Raw genomic sequence first — 22,473 nt, forward strand, 5'->3', positions numbered from 1 at the left:
CATTTCGATAATCCTCGGCCCATCTTTGCTCCTAAAGGACTAGGCCTTTCCTGGATTCTGCTTTTGTACTAAATCATGAATACAATCACCTGTTGACATCACCTATTTCAAATCAAAGATGTATAACATTGTCAAGCCATAGCACATACAAATGAAATACCACCGGGCCAAATGTTGAGCCTTGTGGGACTCCATATTACATTAAACCACAGGAAGAAACAAACCAAAAGTTACTACAGTTTAGTTTTATAGTGGTTGTATCCCATTTTTATATAAACCAGACTGAAAGGCGAAAAGCTGCAAGCTCAAATTAGGAAAGTTCAAACCACTTTTTAAGAATGCATTAATTACAATTTGACAATAATACAATAATATGACAATGACAGAAACAAAACAATTTTTGTCATCTTTCAAGACAGTAAAAATGTGTCATTTAGTTTAAAAAAAAACAGCTCTGCAAAGAGGACACCTGTCAATATTGACCTTCACTCTATGGACATTGCAGTGCCCTGAACTCCATAACAGGATGCACACCAACTGGTGGGCCTAGAGGCAGGAAGTAGACTGTTTTCAAATGACTTCATCTTTTAGTTACCTCTATGACAAACCTCCAGCCCCCTAATAAATGTGACACACACACCATTTATTTCTATATCAAGAGCCGTCACTAATAGGGAACAGGAAATGCAATTCCCAGAATAGTTTCTTAGATAACATCCCCACACCACGATGGAGCTTTGGAAAAACATCAACTATAAAAAACTGCTATTCCCAGATGTGGACTCCCCTCTGCTCTTCCTTCATTCTTTCTTTATTTTTACCCACCCAAATGCAGCTGCCTCCCAGTGGGCCTCCAATGAAAACTGCTGGAAGACAGAAAGGATGGAGGGACACTGTCAGGGGAAGTTCAGTCCATTCAGAGAAACACCAGGGACAAGACGGGCACAACTAAACATAACTTAGCAACGAATGGTTACTGGGAAAGTGAGTGCTGGGATCAGACTGTGTGGGGCCGCAGGTTTATGGGCTGGTCACATCTTTGTGTGTGTGTAGTTGTATAAACAACTGAGAGAAATTCTGGGTATAGGTGAACATGCTCTTGAGATTTACCACTGGGGGAGTAATTAGATCCCTGCTGGTATCATACCCCACAGTATCATCTATGACCTTTGTAAATATAGCCTGGCTAAGCCAAGCACCTGTGAGCTGTCTGTCACAAGCGCAGAGAGTGTGACAGGCAGCACAAGCATATGCAACAATATTAATAAGGTCAAAGAGCATCATGCCGTCCCTGCAACCATGACACAACAGTATTAGTAGTAGTAAGTCACATGTATTTCCTCTGAGTGCACAACACACAGGACAAACTGGAATTATACGCAAATTAAAAGACATACTGTTGTGTTTTATCATACTGTAGAACAGAAGAATAATGGGCTAAATTATATTTGCAAATAGATATATTGTCCAGTACAGAAACGGTTAAATCAACCATAGCACCAGATTTATATTTAGATAATTTTTCTTCAGTAGATCCTTCAGAGCTGACGTCACCAGTCTCTCCCTCTAAACCTACAACTTGTCTACTATACCGACATCTCTATATCAAATCTGATTCATATGTTTTTGTTTACCGGCTACATGCCGCAGGCTTTTATGGTAGCTCTTATTAAACCTCTGCTTAAAAAGCCTACTCTTGATTCAGATGTTTTAGCTAATTGTAGACCCATATCAAACCTGCCCTCCATTTCCAAAATCTTCGAAAAAGCTGTTGCTAACCAGCTGTGTGATTACTTAGTCGGGATTTAGAATCCATCACAGCACAGAAACAGCACTATTAAAAGTTACTAATGACCTTTTCATAGCATCAGATGATGAAATTGTCTCTGTCCTCGTCCTGTTGGATCTTAGTGCAGCATTTGACACCACAGATCATAAGATTCTGCTACAGAGACTGGAACAACATGTAGGGATCAAAAGAACGGCACTAGACTGGTTTAAATCATATTTATCAGATAGATTTAAATTTGTTAACGTTAACAATGACCCCTCCATGCACATGCAAGTTAGTCATGGAGTTCCACAAGGTTCTGTCCTTGGACCGATACTCTTCACCTTATATATGCTCCCCTTAGGCAACATCATCAGAAAGCACCACATACACTACCATTGTTACGCAGACGACACCCAGCTGTACATTTCTATGAAGACTGATGAATCTAATCACTTAGTTCAACTTCAGGAATGTCTCAAGAACATCAAGGCCTGGATGACCCAAAACTTCTTACTTCTAAGTTTAGACAAAACTGAGGTCATTGTAATTGGCCCTAAATATCTCAGAGAAACACTGTCTGACTAGATAGTCACCTTGGATGGAAAAAGTTTGGCCACCAGCTCCACTGTGAGGAACCTTGGAGTTATGTTCCACCAGGACATGTCATTTTACCAACACATAAAACAAGTCTCTAGGACAGCTTTCTTCCACCTGCGCAACATCAGGTAAAGAGAAGAGTGCAATAGATGTAACTTGACACATCAACAAAATACCAGTATTTACAACATTGATTAGAAGAAACAGATAGAGATGAAGGAGAGCAACAATGACAAATGAATTGCGTCAGTAATGGTGTGATGGTGTATGTAAGTTGGCATATCTTATGTCAAGCAATCTATGTGCCCTGACATTCAGTTTGTTTAACTACATGTCATGTTTTTCCTTACATCCATTCTCTCTCTCTCTGCTATCATTAATAACATCTTTACATCTATAATTAGCACATGTATTATTGTCATTATGACAACCAGCTGAAACATGATGGTTACACAACTGTTCCTGGTCTCTCTCCTCTCTCTCCCCCTCCCCCTCTCTCACTCCTCTCCCCTCTTTGCCACTCACCTCTCCTCTCGGTTGGTTTGTTGGTTTCACAAAACTGCATGCATACATTCACCCCTAGAAACCCTGTCCCATAAAGCACCAGATAGCATAAACAGCAGAACAACACCTAGCAAACAGAACACATAAGTAGACAATAATAATGACAACAAAAACAACCAAGGACTTTAATAATTGACAGAAAGTAAAGTGCTGGGTTCATGTGACCTTGTTAAGGAAATGCTTTGACTCCGTGGTTGACAGTTTGTCTCAGAGGCAAGGCTGGGGACAGCAGTTGTCAGTGGTATTTAACTCTGCTCTGAGGAGGCTCACGTGTCTGATGACCGGCCATCACAAGACCATCAGTCACCTCTGTGCCTCTGCAGGAGCTCTAATCCACAACATTTAGCTGGAAAGTGCTGACTGGAGGCTGGAGAAGATTGAGGCCCTCAACAGTGACTCAAGTGAAAACAGAACATCAATGTAACAGTTCATGTTCAACCATTTCTGCCATTTTGACTTTCTGTCATGTAAAAACTTTTACAATGCTCAATCCATTTTCTTCTTCACTCTAAAATACCCCTGTAGTGGGACTAATACAGGTTTATTAATTCTTAAAACAGTTTTCAGACATTGGCTGAAAGTGAGAAGTTCAGGTTTTATATTTTGCTTCCTTATAATGAAAATCAGTTTCATTTCTGCTGCTATAATATGCAGGACTTTTTTTATCCAAGCTTATCACACGCAGCGGTGGTGAGGAGGAAACTGCAGCAGAAGTGAAAATGCTAGAGGAACATTAGCTTTGGCCTAACTCATTTAAGACAACAAAAAAACACACCTCCCATATTGGGTGTCAGAAAGTTGGTGTTGTGGCTTTTAAGTAATCTCATTGAAGAACTAAAGGTTTTTAGTAAACCACTGTTCACACCCCTGAGCTCATACAAGTCACACACTCTTCACAACTTCTTTGAGGTCGTTTCTTAAAACCCTCATGGCACTGTGCTGAAGCTGTCTGTTCTCTTCTTCCTGATTTCCTGTCTGCACAACACTCACCTGGACGCTTTGTTGAAACATGCTGCTATTCAGCTCGCAGGGAAGGTTTTCCTAAACATTGCCTAATGTTACCCACAGGTTCTAATAAAGTTTTAAGAACATTCTAAGGATGTTTGAAACAATGCTCTGATTAAAAGTTTAACTGAGGCATAATGTTTTGACTGCAGCATTCAGAGGATGTTTTCAGGATGATGTTGAGGGGAAAAAAAGGTATTTTAATAAATATTCAAGATAACAAAGGAAGAACATTTTGAATGCAACATTCTAAAAAGGTTTTGAGGATGTAATTGTGATTTATTATATGATTTTCGGGAAATAAAAATGTTCCTCTCATGTTCTTAACAACATTAGAGGAACATTTTATTATGCTATTTAAGTAAAAGATGTAGGATATTCTTTTATAAATAAAAGACTTGGACCTATGGGGACAAAAAGCAAGTCTGCATAAAGGTAATCAATAAGGTAAACTTATATTAAAGTTAAATTTAGGGTTATGATTAGGCAAGTGATTGTAGATAAGGGTAAGGGCCTAGAGTTACTGGTTTCAAACAGTTTGCCTCCCTACGAGAACGTTGGCCCCTTAACATTTATAAAGCAAGAGGGGTTAGGGTCCAGCCAGAAGAGTTAAAATTACCCTCCAGAATTTCCTCCACTGAAGAAACAATGTTCTTCTCACAGTTTATATTAAAGAGCGGACAGAACACTCACTAAAATCTTTCTTCAGTGTGAGTGGACACAATCAGCTCCGTTCCCTGAACTTCACAACTCCCACAGACAGTGAAGGCCACACGTTGCAGTTAATATGGAGCGATGGACTACAGAAATACAAGTTCACCTAAAAGGATCGCTGTCAATCCCCTAAACCGGTTTGTTAAAGTACATGTGGGGTGAATGCTCCTTTAATGGACCATCTAACTGAAGTTGCACACTGATTTACCCAGAGCTAACAGAGGCCTGTTGTGTGCTCTCCCACTATGGCTGTGTTTGTCACAGAGGACTATCAAGGAAGCAGCCATGAATCTGAGCCTGTGCCCAGCACTGCCAGCTCTCGCCCCTCCCTAGCAACACAATCACGCACACTCACACACATTTGTACTTCTATCTTAGTCAGGACACCTATTGGCATAATGCATTCCCTAGCCCCTTACCCTAACCATATAGACTAAATGCCTAACCCTAACCCTAAAACCAAGGACCGGTCAAAATGTCCTCACTCGGTAGGTTGTAAGCTCAAACTGGTACTCACAAAGATAGCTGTACAAGAGCGCGTACACACACACACACACGTTACACTGGCTGACATTCATTTCCTGGAGAACTCATCTAACCCTATAACCTTAAACTTCGTAGAATCGTAACCTTAAACCCTTGACTTTAGTTTAAATCAAATTATTTGCATAATGGGGACTTGCTATTTGTCCCTTAGGAAGAAGGAGGAAGTCCCCATGTTTGTGTAAACAGGTCTCAACAACATGAGTAATGCAGAGGACACACACACGGCATCACACGTCACTTTTGAGGACATCATAGAGACATGCATTCATTTCCTTGGAGCCTTTTGAATAACTGTACTGAAACCCATTTAGAGGAAAACATACACTGTGTATTTTAATACATTTTACAATGAAAAGTGAAAATCCAAATAATACACAGTCCTTGTACAAACAGTGTGAGGGTTATTCCACAGGCTTCTTATCAGTACAAGCCACACAAAAGCTTTCGAAGCCTCAGGTGATTCAGCACATTTGACTTGGCATTTACAAACATCATGATAAAAAGAAAGCGCTACTGATGGATCTGGTGGTTAAGTTTGTCAGCTCATATGTCTCTCAATCTTTACATTAGTAAGTTGCGACACCTTGTGGTCAGTCCTGTTCATATAAGCAAGGTCCGTCACATTTCAGTGGCTTTCAGGCAGAACTGTAACACCGGCTACACATTCAGCAAAGAGAACATTTAGACAGCGTTAGGTTTGTTTAAACCAAGCATTACCAATAATCCACTAAACAATACAAAATGTTCTGTGGATTATCCAGAATAACATGGACTCCTTTTTCTGGAGAGTAAGAAAGAGATTCAAATGTATTAGAATGATGAGGTGAAGTTTAGACAAGACACAACAGAGATGTGTGGGCCGCAGAGGTCTGGTAAACTCTCGTCTTTCTGAATCCACCTAGGTGCAGTTGAGTTCAGATGCAAGTTAGAAACTTTTGTCTTATCTTAAGACAATGGTTCAGATAATTATGTGTAAAAGGAGAAAGTTTGCTCACTTACAGAACACAAACTCTCCCCTCAGACACCCTGATTCTGGCAGCAGCAGAAGAGGAGCAGAGGAGGTGCATGTCAGTGTTATGAAAACAGCAGGTTATTGTATTTGTCCACCGATCCACTGCGCAACAGCAGCATCGGCTAAAATGCTTTACAGCCCAATTATTGCAATTAATGTTATAATTCAGTCAAATCTGGACACAGACATGAACCATATTTTTCAATTTAGTTTGACTTGCAGTTTTCAAGGAGCATCCTTATCTCAGCTACAGAATCTGAGAAAAAGCAGATACTTGGCTGACTGGGACAGAAGGTACAGCAGGTCATCCACTAACCAGAAAGAGTTCATCCAATTCTGCCCCATTCTGTCTGTTTAAATGTCCTTAGGCAATGTACTGAACTCTAGGTTGCCCCTGAAGGCTGTGTTAGCAGTGCATGAGTGATGCGGGAGAGAGGAAGTGCTGCACAGATGCACTGAAATATTAAATAATAATATAAGAGGAGAGCATCGAGTCTTTTAACATTGGAGTTGATAGTCAGGCCCTGATATCATGTAAACATTATTATGTATGAAAGTCAGCTAGTTTTGAAAGTTGAGGCTCTGGGTCTCTGAAAGTCTGAACATGGGCTCATCAGCTGTAACGGAGTGGAGGAGACAGTACAGATGGACTGGGAGTACTGGGGCTCCTCCTCACAGTTGTCTTCACTTAATGTCAATTCACTGAGATGGATACCTTCCAGCTCTGCACAGTGCAAACCAGAGAAGAGCCTCATCACCGCACGGACCCGGGGAACCTGCAGGACAGTATCCTTGAGGGTAATGATCACCACCAGGCCCACCAGCAGATACCCTGGAGAGAAAGTGTTTTCCTGTCTTCAGTTTTAAAATGAATATTTAGTTTGACCGCAGGCATATGTAATGTGAATTTTAGGGTGCTATAAGTTCCATACTCACCAGCTGCTCTCTGAATGTATGTGTGTGTGTGTGTGTGTGTATACAGTATATATATATATATATATATAGATGAAAATCATAATAAGGGGGATCTATATGCCCTATACCATTAAAAATGATTGGTTAATCTAAATTAAGTTTAGATCCTGTCTCTAATCTTATTGACTGATAAGTATTGCTGATAAATTACCACACTACATGGCATCATTTTCTGCCTTCATAATGATGTCATCATTTCCTATTAATCTTACTATATGATCATTAATGATTGTTATATATATATTCAAGCTTTAGGTTGTGTCCATAGTCCTATAGCATTGAGAAATAGATTATACTCCCTTGTGGCGTCACTTATCATGCGATGAGGAATCATTTTGAAAACAATATAGACTTCAGATCGTCTATAATTTGTTGGGATTTCTTGGAAGATGAGTTTTTCAGACTATATGCCTCCCAAGTGGTATTCCCAACAGGTATGAGTTAATTTGCAGACTAGCACACACGCACAAGGGTGACAACAACACCCTGCATCACTCTAATCATGTGATGCCGGTCTCTGTAAGGACACACAGATACACACACTTAAGCATGTTTTCATGTGCTTCTTCTTACATGTGGTGAGGAGTTTGAGTGTGTCTTTGGCCAGCGGCCCCCAGCTCTCCCCCAGAGACTTTCCTCCCTCACCAATGGTGCTCAGGATGACAAAGCAGACAAAAAAAGCATCCAGGAAACTCCAGTCTGGCTCCACCGTACAGACCACGAGGGCAGGGAGGAAGAAGAGGAGGAGGAGGACGAGCACAGAGAGGAAGCTGGCATGGACAAGGGCCGCTCGGCTGTAGGGTAAGCCCCAGTAAGTGTGCAGGTGGTGGACAGGGGAGTGGGTGACAACTGGGAGGAGGAGGTTGGAGAACACTGAGAGGAGGAACATGGTGGAGGGGATCCCCAGGGTGCAATAGAAGATAAAGAAAAGCTTGGCCTCATCTGATTTAGGGGTGTCAGAGTCAGAACCTGGGGAAGAAAAAGAGAGACACCAATCAGGGTTTAGGTCTCAAACCCAACCATCATAAACTTCCATCACAACACAATCTGTGTGGCTCTTTGCTTGATGTTTGACATATATACATATATAAAGTGCACATACATCTGGATGGCACTTATGTGCAAATTAAGATGTTTCACAGATGAAAACTGGTGCAACAAAAACTGACTTCACAATATTCAAGAAATTGAACTCTGTCTATATTTAAAAACTCTGCCTATGGCTGGTTCTCTTTGTACCTCAGTGTTTTTATTCTGACTGAAGATGTATCTGGATAAGACACATTTTAACTTAAACTAGTTTTAGCTGCATCCCATGGTTTTCCACAGGTGATGGATTTTGTTGTCACTGTGATCATGTGTCTTGTCATGTGTTGACAACTCAATGAGAAAGACTAAGATGAGATTCAAAGCTTTGAAAAAGGAATATTAAGACTTTTTTCCACATTGAGCAGTTTTCATTGTCAATTCATTGTTTGTCATTTATCAGACATGTCAAACATTGACTGGTTCCAGCTCGTTGGGAGGATTTGTTGTATTTCGTGTCTTGTATTCTAAATTAAACATATTTGGGCTTTGGCCACTGTTAAAGGGCATTTCAAGTACAATAGTTATAAAGATAATCAGCTCTGACAAATTTCGGTGCTGCGTCTTACCCATGGTGGTCAGAGTGAGAATGATGAAGTAGAGGGACGAGATGAAGTCATAGTGCTTCCCATCAGCGTCAGCCTTGAGAACAGCTACCCGGCTGCGATGAGCAGAGAGAGCTTTGCCCAGCAGATTGCTCAGCTCGCTCTCCACAACACAGGGGTTCTCCTGCAGGAAGGAGCGCCGCAGCTGCTCCACCTCAGCTCTCAGCTCCTTCTCCACCGGAGCCTCCACCACGGTGAACACCACGCCTCCCAGCAGGATGAAGAGCAGGTAGCAGAAAGCCAGGCAGGAGAAGACATTGGCCTGAATCAGCAGTCCTAGTGAAGACACAAGCTGGGCCATTGTGGCTTCTAGCTGCTCTGTTTCTCTACAGACTGCAACTAGATACTGGAGGCTGGTGAGGCTTTAAATATTTAGAGAGGTGGAGAGTCACAGACAAAGAGACAGATCAACTGACAACTATTATTGGACTCAAAAAGAATCATATAAAGTTTAGTTTTATTCTATGACAACAACTTTTTTGTCGAACAGGAATAAATGCAGTCCATTCGATCCAACACTGATCAGCAGGTGATCAGTCTCACTGCTTCATTCGAAAATAGTCCTGCCACCACCACTGCAATTTAGTCCATCATGACGCTCAGCACTGGCAGGCTTCGTTTGCTCCTTTCATTATATATTCATTCAAGAAAATAGTGCCATTGTTAGGGAAAATATACCTGATCTATTCCACAGTGCCTGAAATATTTGTTCAGAAGCCAATTAGTTCAATTCAACTGAAAACTGGTGAACAGTTTTAATAATTGAGGAACTGACTGAGTTATGAACCAACCTTTTTACTTGCGCTGGTAAGTGAAATATTTTTTTTTGTCTTCTAAATTGTATCTATAGTTTTAAGATTCAGGAGTTTTCCTCAGTACAGACGCTGGATGTGCAGCACATTTTCAACACCTGCATTACTTCATATAAAAACTCCTGCATGTAGATTTGTTTTCAAATGATTCTGATGGCTTCATGTTTTGTTCTCAGAAAAATTCAACAACCCCAGTAAGAACCGGTGCAGTCTCCCGCTCAGATACAGTGTGGGTTTGGAGGAGTACCACAGAGTTTGGAGATGACAATGTCATTCAGCTTTTACACACAGTGGGTTTAAATCAGTTTGAATTACTTCCTGTACAAGTCTGTACAATTTGAACTATGAAAATATCATCACAAAAGGCTAAATATTGGGAGTTCAGGAAGAAAAATATGAACAGAAGTCTTTACAGTCCACTGTGCAGTGATGCAGTCTAATAAAGTCTGTTCCCTGTCCTCTAAAGAGGCAAGTGAAGAGAGTAATGGGAACATGCCCAGCGGCGTACAGGTTTGCCCACCCTGCCGATGACGGGCAGTTTGTGGGCGTAGGCACGCGGTGGGATGGCAGACGGAGGTGGAGTCGGGGCAAAAGTGGTCTGGAAGGGGCGCCGGCCTTGACAACGTTTGCCCATTTGCCGACCGCCAATTAGAAAGGTGAATGCCGGAGGTCCGACCTGAGGAGAAGTGAAACGAGCTTTGGGGAAGACGTCACGTGACAGTCCTGCCGAACGCTGACCTGAACGTGATGAGGAAGATCTGGAGCGTTGGACAGAAGAGGAGGAGGAGGAGCGAGTCAGGGACCTGATGGGGAAAAAGGAGTCAGGTTGAGAACTGCACACACCAACGGAATAATTTATGTCTGAAAAAGCGGTTGACTTAATACTTTACCTTGTTGATCCTGTAGCAGCCAAGCTAGGTGGGGCTGGGTCAGTGCGAGGACTCCCATCGTGTCTTGGGCTGATGTTGAGGTTAGCGGTCAGCTGTGGCATCTTACGGGTGGTGTCAGGGTTGGAGGCGGGGCCGGGAGGTTCCTTCCTGGCATCACTGAGCTGGGACAGGGTGCAGGGAGGGTAGCTGCCGAACCCTGGTCCAGTGCTAAACCTGACAGCCAGGCTGTCTCCAAAAAAGGAGTAGAGCTCACAGTACATGGCAGGGAGAGGGACCGGGGTCCACTCCTCCCAGGGACAGCCTGCCCCTCCGGCCTGGAGGTGGCTGGCGATTCCAAGGTTGGCCTCTGAGAGAGGCTCTGGAGGGGGGCTGAGTCCAGGGGAGCTTACCCTGTAACCCATAGCACCCACCACAGAGCCTGTCTGACCACTGGAGCCCCCCTCTGCAGACAGGGACAGAGCCTTCATCTTCAGCAGGCGCTCCACTGCCACCTGCAGGAGAGACAGGAGAACATACTGACCATGTACAGGAGAATCCGTGTGATGTGTTTCCAGTCTGTCTGTTATGTGTTTGACAGAGAATATTTTGCTCTTGACTATGAAATCTGCTTTCACATTCACAGTCCCCAAAATATTATTTTTCTCTGGTGCCACTTTGACATTTGCACGCAGGATGCAGTATTTCATTATTAAAATGTAATTAGCTGGGAACATTCATGCTCCCAAGAATATATAGTTTTAACTTAAGCCTTTTTGTGACATGAAGTCTGGAGGATGTCTGCAGAATTGGATCTAGACTTTCTGTGCAGTTTGCCTTTCACACATGGACCACACAGCAGGAGAATCTTGCTCGCTCGCAGTGAATCCTATCTCCTGCTGTGTTGTCATCCGGATTCTGAGTTTTTCCAGCCAGCCCCATAGAAAATTGTCCGCAGAAAGTCCAGATGCTCTCACTGGGACATTTGCATGCACACATACACCCACTCAAGAGTTTTTGGAGTTCAGTGCATGTCTCAAAGAATTTTGATGAGATGACCATCATTAAAGCATCACCAGGAAGCCATGTAAACTTAATCACTGTGTAAAATAGCACATGTCGCTGCATTACTGACCAGAATGGCTCCATAGACCTTGTGTCCATCTGCTTTGACCTGAGCGTTGGAAACAGAATAATCGTCTAACACAGCCTGGAGGTTGGCCCAGTAGGCAGGGAGGTGTGGAAAGAGAACTCTCTCAACTGCCTGCAACGAAAGACACAGTTTTAGGAGCAGGACACAAGACAATACTAATCCAAGTACTCAGGCAAATACTAAATATATATTTACAGCAATGAAAATTAGCCGGTCTACAGTGGAGATCTCAGATTGCCAAAGATCTAAAGTTATTCACCTTTTGCAGTTTAGCAGAAATTCACATAAAATGATGCAAAATAAATTAAGAATATTTTCATTTCAGGATGAAAGCAGTTGAGATCTTGAGTTTAAATAAATGACAAAAAGATGCTAAATATGAGGTGGAAGTCACACCATGAGTCTCTTTTAAGAGCTTTCCAAAGAGGCTCTCATACTCTCTCTATACATATAATATAATATATGTATATATACACTGTTTATCTGTAAAGTGGCAAAAAACTCAGTGTAGACTGCATTAAACATAGAACATACTTTCCATCCAAGAGCATGAAGCCCCACCACGGCTCCATAGTGTGAGCAGAGCGGTCTCACTGGATCCGACAGAACCTTCTGTAGCGACAGCAGGATCTGATGGTAGAGACCACTCACCAGGTCACCGTGAGTCCTGAAGGGAAAACACAGATAGACAAGACTCATAAAGACAGGTTAAGATCCACAGAGGTCAACGACCTGAGACCTCCCATTAATCAGTCAGAACTGGAGAAGCCTCTTGGATGACAGGTGAGCACGTCCAACGTGAACATGCACAACTCCTGAAGAGACCATGACCTGGATGACTGATTATATTTACAAACAGCAGACTAGATTGATCAGAAGATGAGATCTCCCAGAGCACCCAGGAAATTACTGAAGAGCAAATGAAGAGTCAAATGAATGTTAATGTTGCTCTATGTTTGCTGAATAGGAAACTGTTTGATAACACATTTGCTTAATTAACTATGTAGTCAAATTACTTAAACTAATTAATTTCTATTTTTTTCTTCGATATAGAAATATAGTCTGAAAGGTCTGGAATCAACTCGACACAGAAAATAAAACACTTCAGGAATTATCCAGTGAGTCTGAACTTATTAGTGACCTGCTAATTTAACACCAGTTTTTGATACATTACTTAGTGTTCTTTTGCATATAACAAATCCTGCTTACACAATTATGTTTTCAATTTGGTATCAGGCTCCCATGTACTGTATGTGAGAGCAGCTGCCTATGATCTGCTCACCAGAAGATATGGCTGAGGAGCAGTGCAGCGTAGTCCCTGAGGGTCCAGTGGTCATTGAGCGGGTTGATGGAAGCAGCTAGCGGCTCCAGGATGCAATACATGACGCTGGAGACCAGACTACGGACATACGAGCCCAGGTACAGGTAGGGGTTCTGCACCAGGCTCTTCACCATGTGGAGGAGCCTGTTGAGCTGCTCCAGGTCATGGCTGACTGACTTCACCTGCATAGACACAACCGCAGGATCAACATGTGGATGAATGTAAAAAAAAAACAATAATCAGCCAAGATATTTCTTGCAACAGTTTGATAATTTGATAAATATTTCTGTATTAAATTAATGAATGAAATACATTGGATAATTAAATGGCATTAGAAAATCTTCAGATTTTAAGAACTATCCGGACATTTTATAACTTTTAAATGATATGTGACTGTTAAAATCAAAGCCCCGACTCAAAAGATTTAAATGCTAATTTACTGAGGACATAATCTCAGTATCCTCAGAGGATGACAGCCAAGCTACAGTGCTGAGCCTCTGCTTCAGTAATGCCCATGTACACAGTCAGACGCCCAGAAAGAGAGTTATGTTGGTTCTATTATGACTGAATGTTGGTATGTTGAGGCACTGAGAGAACAGGGAAGTAGCTCTGGTCTATAAAAGGCTGTTAAATTTAGTTGAGGCTGAGAATCAGCATCAGTTCCTACAACTTAAGTCAGTTTGGTCCAGTGTCGATATCAGTGGATGAGATTAGATGACATATCAAAAGATTGCATGGGCGCATCTGGAAAACGTACCCCGCTGATGACATAGACAAAGTACGGTAGTAAGGCAGCGATCTTGGAATTGGACTGGAGGTCCAGCAGAGCCACCTGAAACACGCAGGAGAAAAATGTACGATTGTAACATTGTTTAGATGCACAGAACGTCCGCCTGTGTTCAGCTGCAGTGTACCTTCATTAGGTGAGGGTCCTCTCCCAGGATGGCCCGAGTGATCTGCTGGTAGTACTTCAACAAGTCTTCTGACAGAGACTGCACTGCACTGGGAACTGTGGCAATTCAACAGTGAGGTCAGAACAATGCCTTTGGCTTACATTGACACACCTATCAAAGGCAGAAATCCATTCAATAAAGGAATAGTTTAACATTTTGGCCACAGAGTTCTTGGAGGTGGAGGACTTTTTCCCCCATGGTGGTCCAGAGCCAGATCAGTTTGAGACGTTAGCTCCAGCTCAGTTAAGCCCACAGCTGGAGCTCTAAGAGCTGAGGTGATGCAAGTGCCAAAGAGGAAGGGCAGTCAGAAGACTACTGCTCGTTACCGAATGTTAGAATACATTGTAAAGCTATATTATTAGCATGAATATCTTTTCCACAAAATGTCAAACAAATAAAGAGTGACACACTGCCATCCCTACAAATAATGTCCTTTACCAGTGCATGTGAATGGTTATGTGATATACATTTTCAGGTGTGTTAGTATGGAATTACTGACAGAGACCAAATGTTTGTCTGGACAGCTTAAAATGGTGTTGTGTAGATGTAGCCATAGTGTGGTAGAGGCTCACCGGTCCCTTGAGGCTCCAGGTTGCCTTTCCCATCCAGGTAAGACACATTCACTGACAAGAAATCAGAACAAAACAGAAGAAATAACTTGTGAGATATATATATATACAGTCCCCTCCAAAAGTATTGGAACGGTAAGGCAAATTCCTTTATTTTTGTTGTTCACTGAAGACATTTGGGTTTAAAATCAAAAGATGAGTATGAGACAAGAGTTCAGAATTTCAGCTTTTATTTCCTGGTATTCACATCTAGATGTGTTAAACAACTCACGACATACCACTCTTTGTTTGAACCCACCCATTTTTCAAGTGAGCAAAAGTATTGGAACACATAATCTTAAAGTAAATAACATTTAGTATTTGGTGGCATAACCCTTGCTTGCAATAACTGCCCCAAACCTGCGACCCATCGACATCACCAAACAGTTTTTTTCTTCATTTGTGATGCTATTCCAGGCTTTTACCGCAGCTTCTTTCAGTTCTTGTTTGTTTCGGGGTGTTTCTCCCTTCAGTCTCCTCTTAAGGAGGTGAAATGCATGCTCTATTGGGTTAAGGTCAGGTGATTGACTTGGCCAGTCTAAAACCGTCCACTTTTTCCCCCTGATGAAGTTCTTTGTTTTGTTGGCAGTGTGCTTTGGGTCATTGTCCTGCTGCATGATAAACTTCCTCCCGATTAGTTTCAATACATTTCTCCGTAAATTGGCAGACAAAATGTTTCTGTACACTTCTGAATTCATTCTGCTGCTACCATCATCAGTTAAATCATCAATAAATATCAATGACCCTGTTCCAGAAGCAGCCATGCACGCCCAAGCCATGACATTACCTCCACCATGCTTCACAGATGAGCTTGTATGCTTCGGATCATAAGCAGTTCCTTTCTTTCCCCACACTTTGGCCTTTCCATCACTTTGGTAGAGATTAATCTTGGTCTCATCAGTCCATAAGATGGTGTTCCAGAACTTTTGCAGCTCATCTCTGTACTTCTTTGCAAATTCCAATCTGGCCTTCCGATTCTTACTGCTGATGAGTGGTTTGCATCTTGTGGTGTGGCCTCTATATTTCTGCTCTCTGAGTCTTCTTCGAACAGTGGATTGTGATACCTTCACCCCTGCACTGTGGAGGTTGTTGGTGATGTCACTTACTGATGTTTTGGGGGTTTTCTTCACAGCTCTCACAATACTTCTGTCATCATCTACTGTTGTTTTCCTTGGCCGACCTGTTCGACACCTGTTACTCAGTACACCAGTAATTTCTTTCTTTTTCAGGACATTCCCAATTGTTGTGCTTGGTATGCCCAATGTTTGTCCAATGACTCTGATTGACTTTCCTTCTTTTCTCAGCTCGACAATGGCTTGCTTTTCTCCCATAGACAGCTCTCTGGTCTTCATGTTGGTTTATCCTCTTTAACAGGAAATGCAGTCTTGATAGGTTTGAACCAAGGGTGAAAACTTAGACTAGTCATGCAGAGCTATTTAATGTTTGGAAAATCAACCTAAAAGGCAACATCTGGGCAACAAGAAACACCTGTCAGTCACATGTTCCAATACTTTTGCTCACTTGAAAAATGGGTGGGTTCAAACAAAGAGTGGTATGTCGTGAGTTGTTTAACACATCTAGATGTGAATACCTGGAAATAAAAGCTGAAATTCTGAACTCTTGTCTCATACTCATCTTTTGATCTTAAACCCAAATGTCTTCAGTGAACAACAAAAATAAAGGAATTTGCCTTACCGTTCCAATACTTTTGGAGGGGACTGTATAACATGGACTCTCAGTAGTGTCAAGGACAAATCTGTTTGCGGTTTGTTCCAGCACAGCGGGTCATACCTCGTACCATGGTCTCAGCACAGCCTTTGGGAATGTTTGTGGCCAGAGCCAACTCAACCAGGTTGATGTCCCGATCCTCAACGAAGAACAGCTCTCCTTCTTTCACTGAGCGAAAAGGCAGAGCATCCTGCGCCCCATAGCCACTAATGGCCTGGTGAACAGACAGAAAAAGAGCTTGAAGGGGGAGACACTAACAGAGCCGACACACAACTGACCAGACGAGAGAAGAACTGCTGTGAACATTATAACTCAAACACTAACCTCCACATTGCTCCAGTGCAGAGCTCTGTTAAAATCCTCCACAGTCAGCTTCCTCCTCTTGGCGTGTCTCATGAACTGTGAGCTGCTCTGTGGCCCAAAAACACAGGAGCAACATGAATAACTCACAATGCCCTTATACATGGAAACACTTTTATTTATTTTTTTCTGCGTTAGCATCTGTGAATATTTTGAACCTGACAACGGCACCGACCTGTGTCGCCTCCCTGAGCCGGTAACACACGTCCTCAGCCAGCAGAGCAGCAACATCATCGCCGAGCTCCACGCCCGAACTCTCGGCCATGAATTTGACAGACTCTCGGGAAATCTCGGCGAAGCGGCGCTCCTCCCGGTCCGCCATGCTCCCAGCGACCACTCAGACACTGGCAGAGAAAACACTTCACTTTAAAGGTTCAATCTGGATTATTTTGTGAAATCTAGTGGTGAAGTTGCATGTCACAGCTGGATACTCCTCATCTCACCCTCCCTTTCCAAACATGAGACAACCTGACACCTTCAGTTGCCATACAAACTCATTAGGGTGTTTAGTTTGTCCAGTCTGGACCACTTAAAAAAAAACATGGCAGCCTCCATAGAGAGGAACCGCTCCTGATGTAAATATAAAGTATTTAAATACAAAGGGCCAATTCTAGGTTAAAGAAAACAACAATTCACACAATTAAGATGATTACACACTAGTGAAAACACCACACCACTTATTTTATATTCAATTTCTGCCAATAGATCCCTTTCATCCAAGTCTTACACACTGAACCTTTAATAAATACTGTTACACTTTTTGAGCCAGACCAAACCACTGGCTGGAGAGTGACAGTTGCTCATGAACTTCAGCAGCAGCTCTGAGCACCAACGCTCCTGGCGGGTGTTTTAAAGTTTTCATTAAAACCGCATCACATTACTGAAAACACCCCTTTCCCCCCCCCCGAGCTGAACTAATCACATTATGGATTCATTAAACGAACTGACTCCTATACTTTACGCAGTGGCGACGAAAAGCCAAGAACTTGGAAAAAAACTGTTTGGAGATTTGCACGCTCCTCTCTGGAGGAAGGGGGCCAGCGCGGACTTGCTATGTAGCATGCTAGCTAAATAAAACCTGGGCTCTGTCTATTTCCTGAAAGTTAAAAGTAAGTGAAGCAACAACTGATTTCATTGTGTCCTACAGACGACCACCACTGATTGTTGACTGTTGATGTATTAGCTACACCGAGTGGGAAACAGCCCAATAACAATAGGTCTGAGCCATTACCGGGTTTGAAGCTAGCAACAATCTCCTAACGTGAAGGTGATAACACGGAGCTGTCTATGAACTGCAACGGAAGTCTCATTAATTATTCACTTGAATTGGACTTTACCTTCTTAACGTGAAAGGTTCAAGGTGACAATGATTCAAGTCAGAGGGAAAGTTTCCATTAGCGTCGCTGCTGTGTTGTGTGTTCACGGTGCGACAGCTAAACAGTGCGACGGAAGCCCACCACCGCCAAGCTCTTCAAATTAAGACACCCCTGGAGAACTTCCTGTGCGCCTTTTGTTTTTGAGTCATATCTCCGCGGTGAAAATGAAATGTAGAACCCTGGTTATACTCTCCATTGGAGTGACATTAGTTTGATTTAACCACCCCACGTCCCCCAGTTTATCTGTGGTTAACTGGATCCTACCACGGAACCGGATCGAACAGTGCTGCAGCTAACTTGTTCCGTGTTCTACCAGTGACGTTACAGGAGGCAAATACGGTGGCCGAGACAGCTCAACGCACTGCAAATTAAGAAAACACATGCAAATAGAAAAAACACGTGCAAATTAAGAAAACAAGTTCATTGCTTTATTGAAAATCGTTTAATATAAGAACATCTGTAGTATGAAGAATTAAGTAATTGTTTGGTCCCAACTGATTATTAAATATGACATTATCAGATAATAAGGTACTGCAGTGTGTCAATATTTCACAGTTGTAGCAGCTGGAGTTAGTTTGAACGACATATTTTGACAGGGATACCAGACAAATCTGACGGATCATCAGATTATTAGAAGAGAGTATGTTAAAGATGATTGATAGAAAATGATTGAAATTATATTTATTTCATAATTCCAAGTTACTCCTTGTGGGTTTTCTATTGTGCAGAGAAACATTGTCACCGAATCAATACAAATAAACAGAAATGGATTAGGAACCAATGAAACCCCTCCTGTTGATTCTGCAGGCTAATAATGCGCTATGATTATTTTGCTGATCATGATTAGTCTAAAAATTCCTTTGCAAATATCATAACTGCTGTGGCACATAGATTTGCCCACTATGTAGACCTAATGTCAACTTCCCAAGAGGCAAAATGGCCGTCCAACTTTATAATTAGTTGGTCAAGTTTATAGATATGAATAATTTAACTAATGAGGACCTCTGTTTTGTCAAAAAGACATTTGTACAACAATACCTTGGCCATTAGCGATGTTCAATACTGAATTCGAAGATAATGTTCTCAGGTGATGTTCATGCTCGGTGCAGACAGGTCAAGTTCTCCCAAAATATTACATTGAAATGTCATGTTGAAATAAGTGAAGTTGACTAAACTGCTGCAGTGTTGAGACTCCACTGCCAAGTGCAGAGTAGTTCTAATACCAGTAATTCTGGAATTAATATTTGAACTAACCAACTTGTGATACAATTGTTGCTACAACTTTCAATTCCACAAAGTCACAGCCATAACAGCCCCCTGTCCCTGTGTGTTTTGTATTAACTGGAGCCTGGCAGATTCTCCTCCTTGCAGAGCAATGTCAACCCCAAACCTCAGGAAGAATCACCAAGGGCTGGCAGTATAAATTCTGCCCAGCTGTAGTGTGTGAGAGAACAGTTCACCAAACTAATTACATTTATTTTTGAGAAACTATTTGCTGTTGTCTGATAGTCAGACCAGAAATTGCATTTTAGTTTGAACTTGTTTTGTTTAAAGAAGATTCTGCATTACATTTGTGCAGCTATTGTTAAGAGTCCTTTGTTTCTTTATTTGAAATCGCACCCCTTTTGCATGTTTCGTTAGTTCATGTTACTTGCATCATCCTACAATCTAGTTTAAAATAAACAACTGTCATTTACCAAAACCATCTGGATTTTATGTTACCCCCCTCTTCCCTAGCGAGCCAGGTTGTAACACACTTGCTTCCTGTCATTTTGATGCACAAGAAAGTGTTTCGAGTAGTAAGGCCTTTACACAGCACCAACATCCAACACAAGTTAGAGATTAAAATAGTTTATTCACAATGCTGAGGTGAGACATTTCATTTACCAAGTTCATTAATAAAGTATGTACAATAGTTAAAAAATTAATGACACTCATAGCTGAACCTGAAACAGGAGGTCCGGAACTATTCAATACCTCTGATCTACTACAGCTCAAGGCCTGCTTGACCTGCTAACATACACTCACAACTTATGAACATGCCCATGGGAAGGAGGGGTTAAAAAAAAAATTAAAAAAGTTAAAAAAAATATTTCATTGAGCTGTGGTGTGCAGTGCTGGTTCCAACCACCACCACTTAAACAGCTCTGTTGTCCCATATCTCCTGGGCCTTGCTGGTTTCCAGCTGCTGCAGGTGAAGAGCCAACGGCAGCAGGAGGTCACTCAGGTGCTGGCTGGAGAAGGTGAAGGCATTGTGGGCTGTGGCCTCTGCGGGTGGAGTGGTGAGAGGAGAGGTTGATGGAGGAGAGGAGGAGGTCGAAGAGTTTGGGGTGGAACTGAAGAAAGAGGGGGAAGGTAAACCTGAGCTGCCAACAGACAGCTTGGTGTATAGAGATCCTCCTGGACTCTGGTCAGAGGTTTTGGTCTTGCTGGGGAGGCCGTGCTGGAAGCGACAGCGAGTACCATACAAGCAGAAACCGAAGGAGCTGAAGGTACGACACAAAGCTCCTCGAGGCTTCCACTCCTTGGTCTGTGGTGGGAGTTGGGGGCTGAGACCAGACGGAGTCTTCTCACACACATCAGGAGACCTCTCACACACATCAGGAGACCCTAGACCACTGCTGTCTCCACCTTCTTCTCCATCAATGTGCAGGAAGTTACAGCGCGTGCCAAAGGGACAGACGCCAAAGGAGCGGAAGGTGCGGCAGGGGACATTCCTGCGGCGGCGTAGGACAGGGCGCTGCTCTGTGGAGTTGTGGACAAACAGACAACGGCTGCCATAGTAGCAGTAGCCTGTTGTGTGGAAGCTGCGACACAACTCCGTCTTGTACTTTGGGTGGCGGAAGGGAACATGGAGCTCATGGAGGCCGTGGGCGAACTGGCAGCGCTCGGCGTACTTGCAGAAACCAGTAGAGGAGTAGCTGGTGCAGAGCTCTGTCTTGTAGCGGGTGGAGCAGACCCAGGGGATGAGGGAAGAGGAGGAGCACTCGACCAGTGGAAGCAGGGCCTTGGCCAGGGAGAGGCCTGCTCCATCATCACCATCCTCACTGGACAGCAGGTTGTCCACCAGCTCCTCATCTTGGCAGGAAGGCAGGAACAGGTCATCACTGCTGGTCTAGGGGAGAAAAAAAATAAAATAAAAAAAAAAGTTTAGTTGGGGCCAGGCCTGATATTAAGTCCTGCCTTTAGCCATACTGAGCTCAACAAGCATACAATCTAATTCTAGGAGGACATAAACTATAATTGTAAAGCCTTCATTCAGTCAGTACTGTATCCAAGGTTAAATTTTGAGAGTGATTTACTCACTAGAGTTTTGGTCTCAAAAGTTAGAAAAACCAAGTGTCATGTTAACGATCCCACAATGCATTTGCAAAGATCACATGAGGGAATTTGAAGAAGTAAAAGCCGTTTTTCACTCAGTATCAAGTAAGTTACTGATGTTCTGTGTGTTATTGAGGAAGCATTGTGGTGTCTGCTCAGCAGCTAAAATTTAAACACCGACACCATTTTCTTTTTCACAATCTGTGAAAACACATCCCCAAAGTAAAACCCACAAGTATCCACAGCATGAAAAGCTGAAAAGTCCATTTAGATATTTGAGGGGAAAACATGGACTTAAGAAAGTTTTGGACATTTAAAACAGTTGGACCTACTTTAATATAAAGACTAAATCATCTTCTGATTAGTAAAAGTCAGGACAAAACTAAGTAACTCCTGACAGCCTCCCCTGTGCAGAGCTATTTCACTCCTAGTGAACAGAGACCAACATTTGAAACCAGCAGTGACTGAAGGATTGATGCAGGTCTGCGTGACTTACCTCGAGCATGGCTGCAGGCTGGTGATGGAAGCTTCCGGCGGCTCGGGATCGGTCCTGGCTGCAGGCTGGTGAGGGAAGCTTCCGGCGGTTCGGGATCGGTCCTGGCTGGTGAGGGGAAACTTCCGGCGGCTCGGGATCGGTCCTGGCTGCAGGCAGGTGAGGGAAGCTTCCGGCGGCTCGGGATCGGTCCTGGCTGCAGAGCGAGTGTCAGTCCCCGTGCGTGTGTGTGTGTGTGTGTTGGAGAGATGTCGCCTCACACTTCCGATCTGCTACAGACTCACCAGCCAAGTGTCCTCGTCTCCACTCGTCTTTTAAACCGAGTCCCGGCTCCCGCGCTCCATTTCAAACCAGCATCAGGTGTGCTCGAGATGACGTCAGAGGGCGGGCGGCCCCCGGCCCACCAATCACGTGCGGCTAACGCGCTGGATGACGTGTGCAGTCAGCTGCTGTGTTTCATGTTCCACTGGCTGAAGTGTATAAAGGTCCATTCCGCCTGTTTATTTCCTGTTTTGATATAATCTAGACTTTTAATAGAGTTTAATGTGACTGAAATCATGTGACTTCATGGGGGTGTGGTCATATAATTATATCAAATATGATT

At 42.9% G+C, this 22,473-nt stretch overlaps 3 protein-coding genes across 4 annotated transcripts; all 3 read right to left on the reverse strand.

The window, feature by feature from the left end:
* Nucleotides 1-6,623: 6,623 nt before the first annotated feature.
* Nucleotides 6,624-9,317, reverse strand: kcnk7 (potassium channel, subfamily K, member 7). Its single transcript, XM_069518836.1, has 3 exons — nucleotides 8,843-9,317; nucleotides 7,761-8,156; nucleotides 6,624-7,044 (listed from the first exon to the last, which is right to left on the reverse strand). The coding sequence occupies exons 1-3, from the start codon at nucleotides 9,177-9,179 to the stop codon at nucleotides 6,770-6,772; spliced, it is 1,008 nt and encodes a 335-aa protein (XP_069374937.1). The 5' UTR covers nucleotides 9,180-9,317; the 3' UTR covers nucleotides 6,624-6,769.
* Nucleotide 9,318: 1 nt separating this feature from the next.
* Nucleotides 9,319-18,387, reverse strand: taf6l (TAF6-like RNA polymerase II, p300/CBP-associated factor (PCAF)-associated factor). 2 transcript variants are annotated; one of them, XR_011239924.1, is made up of 13 exons: nucleotides 18,017-18,380; nucleotides 16,855-17,023; nucleotides 16,644-16,730; nucleotides 16,383-16,533; nucleotides 14,556-14,606; nucleotides 13,945-14,039; nucleotides 13,788-13,862; nucleotides 12,992-13,212; nucleotides 12,244-12,376; nucleotides 11,692-11,820; nucleotides 10,581-11,071; nucleotides 9,881-10,493; nucleotides 9,319-9,503 (listed from the first exon to the last, which is right to left on the reverse strand). XR_011239924.1 is itself a non-coding variant. In XM_020100033.2 (12 exons), the coding sequence occupies exons 2-12, from the start codon at nucleotides 16,999-17,001 to the stop codon at nucleotides 10,151-10,153; spliced, it is 1,923 nt and encodes a 640-aa protein (XP_019955592.1). In that variant the 5' UTR covers nucleotides 17,002-17,023; nucleotides 18,017-18,387; the 3' UTR covers nucleotides 9,319-10,150. The 2 variants fall into 2 exon arrangements, 1 of the variants encoding a protein (XP_019955592.1); XM_020100033.2 differs by having other exon boundaries at nucleotides 9,319-10,493; nucleotides 18,017-18,387.
* A 1,503-nt stretch (nucleotides 18,388-19,890) lies between these two features.
* On the reverse strand, nucleotides 19,891-22,190 carry cth1 (cysteine three histidine 1). The gene is made up of 2 exons (XM_020100079.2): nucleotides 21,873-22,190; nucleotides 19,891-21,170 (listed from the first exon to the last, which is right to left on the reverse strand). Exons 1-2 carry the CDS (start codon nucleotides 21,879-21,881, stop codon nucleotides 20,193-20,195), a joined length of 987 nt encoding a protein of 328 aa, XP_019955638.2. The 5' UTR covers nucleotides 21,882-22,190; the 3' UTR covers nucleotides 19,891-20,192.
* Between the last annotated feature and the right edge of the window lie 283 nt (nucleotides 22,191-22,473).

The sequence above is a fragment of the Paralichthys olivaceus genome, chromosome 22, assembly GCF_024713975.1.
Source record: "Paralichthys olivaceus isolate ysfri-2021 chromosome 22, ASM2471397v2, whole genome shotgun sequence".
NCBI lineage: Eukaryota > Metazoa > Chordata > Actinopteri > Pleuronectiformes > Paralichthyidae > Paralichthys > Paralichthys olivaceus.

What these genes read in the sequence shown, in the direction of transcription:
- kcnk7 (XM_069518836.1), bottom strand. Translation starts at nt 9,179, where the DNA reads ATGGCCCAGCTTGTGTCTTCACTAGGACTGCTGATTCAGGCCAATGTC. An exon ending in TCTCACTCTGACCACCATGG is followed by an intron (nt 8,157 to 8,842) that starts GTAAGACGCAGC and finishes TTTCTTCCCCAG; the next exon opens with GTTCTGACTCTGACACCCCT. An exon ending in ACTCAAACTCCTCACCACAT is followed by an intron (nt 7,045 to 7,760) that starts GTAAGAAGAAGC and finishes CTTTCTCTCCAG; the next exon opens with GGTATCTGCTGGTGGGCCTG.
- taf6l (XM_020100033.2), bottom strand. Translation starts at nt 17,001, where the DNA reads ATGGCGGACCGGGAGGAGCGCCGCTTCGCCGAGATTTCCCGAGAGTCT. An exon ending in TGCACTGGAGCAATGTGGAG is followed by an intron (nt 16,534 to 16,643) that starts GTTAGTGTTTGA and finishes TCTGTTCACCAG; the next exon opens with GCCATTAGTGGCTATGGGGC. An exon ending in GCTGCTACAGGATCAACAAG is followed by an intron (nt 10,494 to 10,580) that starts GTAAAGTATTAA and finishes TTTCCCCATCAG; the next exon opens with GTCCCTGACTCGCTCCTCCT.